Here is a 4,408-nt window from a genome sequence, read left to right on the forward strand (position 1 = left end):
TTGTTTTTTTTTTTTTTTTTTTTTTTTTTTTTTTTTTTTTTTTTTTTTTTAATGTTTGTTGCACACTATGATTCTTTTCAAATTTACCTTAAATTCTTCCAATGTGAAGTTTACAAGACAAACTCCCCACCATGGTTCGATAACAAAATCCACAGGTTGATTCGGTAAAAGTTCTCTTGCAATTGACTTGTTTAACTTCCACATAATTTTCTGATATTCATAGGAAGAAAAAAAATATTAGCATAAACAACCTCAAAGTAGAAACATGATTTAAAAAAAAGCACCACATGTGATGTGAACACAACCCAATATTTGCAGGTGGAAAAATGACAATACCGGTGTAAATGTACACAATAAATTAAATGAAAATTCATGGCTTTCTACCCACAAAGGTTCATCTGTAGTGAACATGTATATAAATATACATACTTCTTTTGCGCTTTCCATATTGAAGAAAACTTCAATAAGTTTTTGGGGTTCAGTGAGGTCTCTAGTTGTGGTGCATTTACAATATATTTGCAAAAGATGTGCTACTAGGTGATGTCAAGTGCATGAAAAAGAACACAATGAATCATTCATCATCATATGAAAATCCTTTGGAGCAGTTCTTTAAAGCATCTTGATATAAAGGAATAGTGGGATATCTTGAAATTAGGAAAATTGGTCAAAGTCAACCCCGAGGGGTAAATTGATCATTTTAACCATCCCTAATCAGTTTGCAAAAAATGAAGAAAAAGAAAAAAAGAGAAGGAAAAGAGAGAGAAAAAATGAGGGTTTAAAGATTTTTGCGAGAGAGTTAGAGAGAGAAAGTTGAAATACGCTCCAAACATCCATTTAGAGTTAGAATTTCGCCGGTGTTTCTTCATAGAATTGCTCAGTGGCCTAGGGAGAACTATTATGGGCTTTTGAACTACTCAATTCCGACAAGAATCGAGAAAGAAAGGAAGGTATGATTTTTGGGTTCTTGATTCTGGTTTTTCTTCGAAGTCGAGAGTTTTCTTGGAATGAAGTTCTAAATTTTTAGTATGTTGATATTGCTTCATACCAGAAAGTTGAATTCCAATGAACACCAAGAAGCTAAATTTTTTTTTTTTTTTTTAGTTTTTTGCGATATTTGAACTCGATTATTTCTTGTTATGATTGACAAAAAATTATGAGAAATTACCTTAGTAAAGGTGGATTAAAAATCTACAATTGTCGTGAAGAAACTAAGTTAGTTTGAGTTGTGTAGAGAAAGTTATGAACATTCAAAGAAAATAAAAAAGAATCGAAAACTGGTTTGGAAATCTAGAAATTTTGACGAAGGAGTCAAATGCGTAGGTGACAGCAAGTGAGAGAGATTTCAGAAATTATTGAGCTTCTAACACGCAAAAAAGCTAGTTAGAGAAGGCATGCGTCATGGGTAAGTAACCACATGGACTTTAAGGAAAGTAATACTTGTATGGATCGTTAGGACGTGCTAGCATGCGTGCATTCCTTACCTTAGGTGGCTAGAAAATGCATGTTAAGACTTCGAAAGGGCGTTTTTGGGAACATGTATTGTATGTAATGTTATAGTAAAATACCGTTATGCCTCTAGGTTGAGATTTTCGAGAAAATGTTGTGTTATGTATTATGCTAAGAAAGAGAATGTGTATGACTAAAATACGAGTTGGGCAATATAGATGAGTACGTTATGCATGATGTATGAAATTACCAAAATGCCCCTAGATGAGATTTGTGATGAATATTGTTATATATGCTTTCTGCTGTGTCAAAAAGGAGGATGGGCTTTTGTGATTTGTGCTCCAGGTGATTGATGGATGTTATCTCCTCGTTGAGCTTGTTTGCTTGTATATTTGCATGATATAGTATATGTTAGCTCCAGGTGTTTGATTGTGTGTTCTCCCTGTATAGAGCGTGATTATCCACACATAGCTAGGGCGTTAGAGTTAGGTTAGTTAGACGATGACCTAGGTCAGGATGGCTCCAGTAGACTTAACACCTTAGGGTCGTGAGTGACAGTGAAAAGGTCCAAACCCTAGTGCTCTAAGACTAAGAAAGACTCTAGGAGTCAGAACAAGTAGCTTGGAGTTGGAAGTCAGACTCTAGGAGTCAGAACAAGCAGCTTGGAGTCGGAAGTCCATGTTAAGCCACCTAGCCGCCCTAGGAATCCAATAAACCTCCTCGGTTCCCAGATATGTCTAAGGTGAAGTTTGAATTGTGGATTACGTGCTTAGGTGATCGATAGGAATATCTCCCTCATAAAGCATGCATGAAAGAGCTTAGTTAAGACTAGGACACTACAGCTAGTGTGGTATACATGTTGACCCAGTTCAGTACGTTTCCAGTAGACCTTGCACCCCAGGATCGTGAGTGATCAGAGGTTTAGACCTGTGTGCACCCAGAGATTGGTTTGGCCCAAGAAGCTAACCCTGAACGTCCTGGAAACAAGAGACAAAATTTAAACTGCCTAGAAGCCCCTAAGAACCTCGTAGACCTCCACGGTTACCAAGAACGACCAAGGTAGCTCATCAAGCTATAGCAGTATGAACAGTGTCACTAGTCTGACCATTACTCTTTCTGCTCCGATACTGTACCGTCCAGACTCTACTCTGGTTCCTGTACTATGGAGCTAGGCGTTGCCGGATAGGGTAGCGCGACATGTGCCAAATTTAGTGGAAACGGCCATGGGTCTCATGAACAGAACCCTTGTGCTGTAAACCCGTCCCTGAGCAAGGTAGCAGGGGACCATGTAGGTTGACCTAATAGTTGACCAACACACTGATCTTTCATTGCATAAGCAAGGCAAGCCACCTAAGTCATAAAAAAAAAGATTGGAAAACTAGTACGGACCCCTAGGGGTATGCTTCAGTTCAAAGACCCGCTCGGAACATCGGGGTACCTAGTTGCTCAGATACCATTGGAACCTCGGCCCGAACTTCCTAGAGCCCAAAGTAAATCCCATGGATACTTACAAGATTAAGGATGTGATGAGAATCTACAAGTAAGTTGCTTACTAAGTATATTTATATACTCATCCTTTTCCTTTCTTTTTCAAGTGTTCGTAGGCTATCGATCGAGGTGGATGAACGTTCGAGAGTTGTGTGGTCATTGAGGGAGTCGTTCTAGAGTGTTAGTCCATTTTTACATTTTGGAGTCTTTTGTATTTACTTTTATCACTCCATTCTCTGTATGTAATATCACCTTATAACTTGATTTAATTTTGGTATGTTGACTTTTTTTTATTCTTATTTAAATTTATTGGATTTTTATCTTTAGTTTTATTTTATTTTACTTTTATTTTTATTTGATTTTGCCTTTATCTTTTTAGTCACCGTCCAAGTTTCGAAGCCTCGAAAATCGGGTCGTGACAGATGATATCTTGTGATGCCTTACCATTGATAACAGAAATTCAGTTTCTTATCAGTAAAGAAATAAACCCCCTCCTTAACTGTTTTCCACTAGAAGTTCCTCATTAGACTGGTCTGATCGATATTTGAAGATATATAGGCTAACAGCATAACAGGTTAGTTACTATGAGTCTATAATTATAAGCTATTTTGTAACCAAGCCAACTAACAGTAAGCCAATAATTGTTAGCACGACTTATCTATTGATTGCAACATGTAAAAAGTCTATTAAACACAGACAACAAGTATTTAAGCACACTTCAATAAGAAGACTATTAGAAAATAGTGAGTACATGTGCCTTAAACAAGCGTAATGAATTTACAAACTTGGTCAGAATTAGATCAACCATAAATAACATAGAAACATAACTCCAGTACCTTGGATCTACACTTATTCATGATATCAATGAATTCATTCCTGCCAATTCCTGTCAACCGCAACGCATCGGCCGCATTGAAATTTGGGATGCTATCATAAGGATTCTCTGCAAGTAAATAAAAGCACACGGAAATTGTCAAGTAACAGTAGTTATCAAAAGCCATCTAATATCGAATGCTGAAGAAGGGATGAAGTAGACAATAGTATGTGTTCCTTTAAACATTACAATACCACTGATTTGATCTAAACATTCATTTTATTAAGTCATTGTAATTAACAAAACACACCACTTCCTCGTCTTTCAAGAAAAAGCAAGTCACTAAGGAGTAACCGAATAAATTTAGGACCACCATGTATTGTAGGAAAAAATACTAATTGGAGAAAGAGATTTAGTGAAACACCAGGAACTCAACTTTAGCCGACATCATCAAATTAATGGAAGAAAATTCTTAAAACCCATTCCAATTTTTTTTTTTTCTTAATTTGATACCCAAGTCTCCCACCCCTTATGATCATTAAGTTCAAAGTTGGAACAACCTTACAACCCTAAACAAAAAAAAAAAACAAAAAAAACAACAAAAAAAAAAAAAAAAAAAAAAAAAAAAAAAAAAAAAAAAAAAAAAAAAAAAAAAAAAAA

At 35.9% G+C, this 4,408-nt stretch overlaps 1 protein-coding gene across 1 annotated transcript in view; it reads right to left on the reverse strand.

Moving 5' to 3' along the window:
- The window catches only part of LOC111443015 (protein FAM91A1-like), a 15,227-nt gene that overhangs the window by 5,919 nt on the left and 4,900 nt on the right, over positions 1–4,408 (reverse strand). The window contains exons 5-6 of the mRNA XM_023080612.1: positions 3,771–3,877; positions 88–210 (exon numbers count right to left, since the gene is read on the reverse strand). Of these exons, the coding sequence (XP_022936380.1) occupies positions 88–210; positions 3,771–3,877 (230 nt within the window). The remainder of the gene's footprint in view (positions 1–87; positions 211–3,770; positions 3,878–4,408) is intronic.

The sequence above is a fragment of the Cucurbita moschata genome, unplaced genomic scaffold (assembly GCF_002738365.1).
Source record: "Cucurbita moschata cultivar Rifu unplaced genomic scaffold, Cmos_1.0 Cmo_Scf00005, whole genome shotgun sequence".
NCBI classification, from domain to species: domain Eukaryota; kingdom Viridiplantae; phylum Streptophyta; class Magnoliopsida; order Cucurbitales; family Cucurbitaceae; genus Cucurbita; species Cucurbita moschata.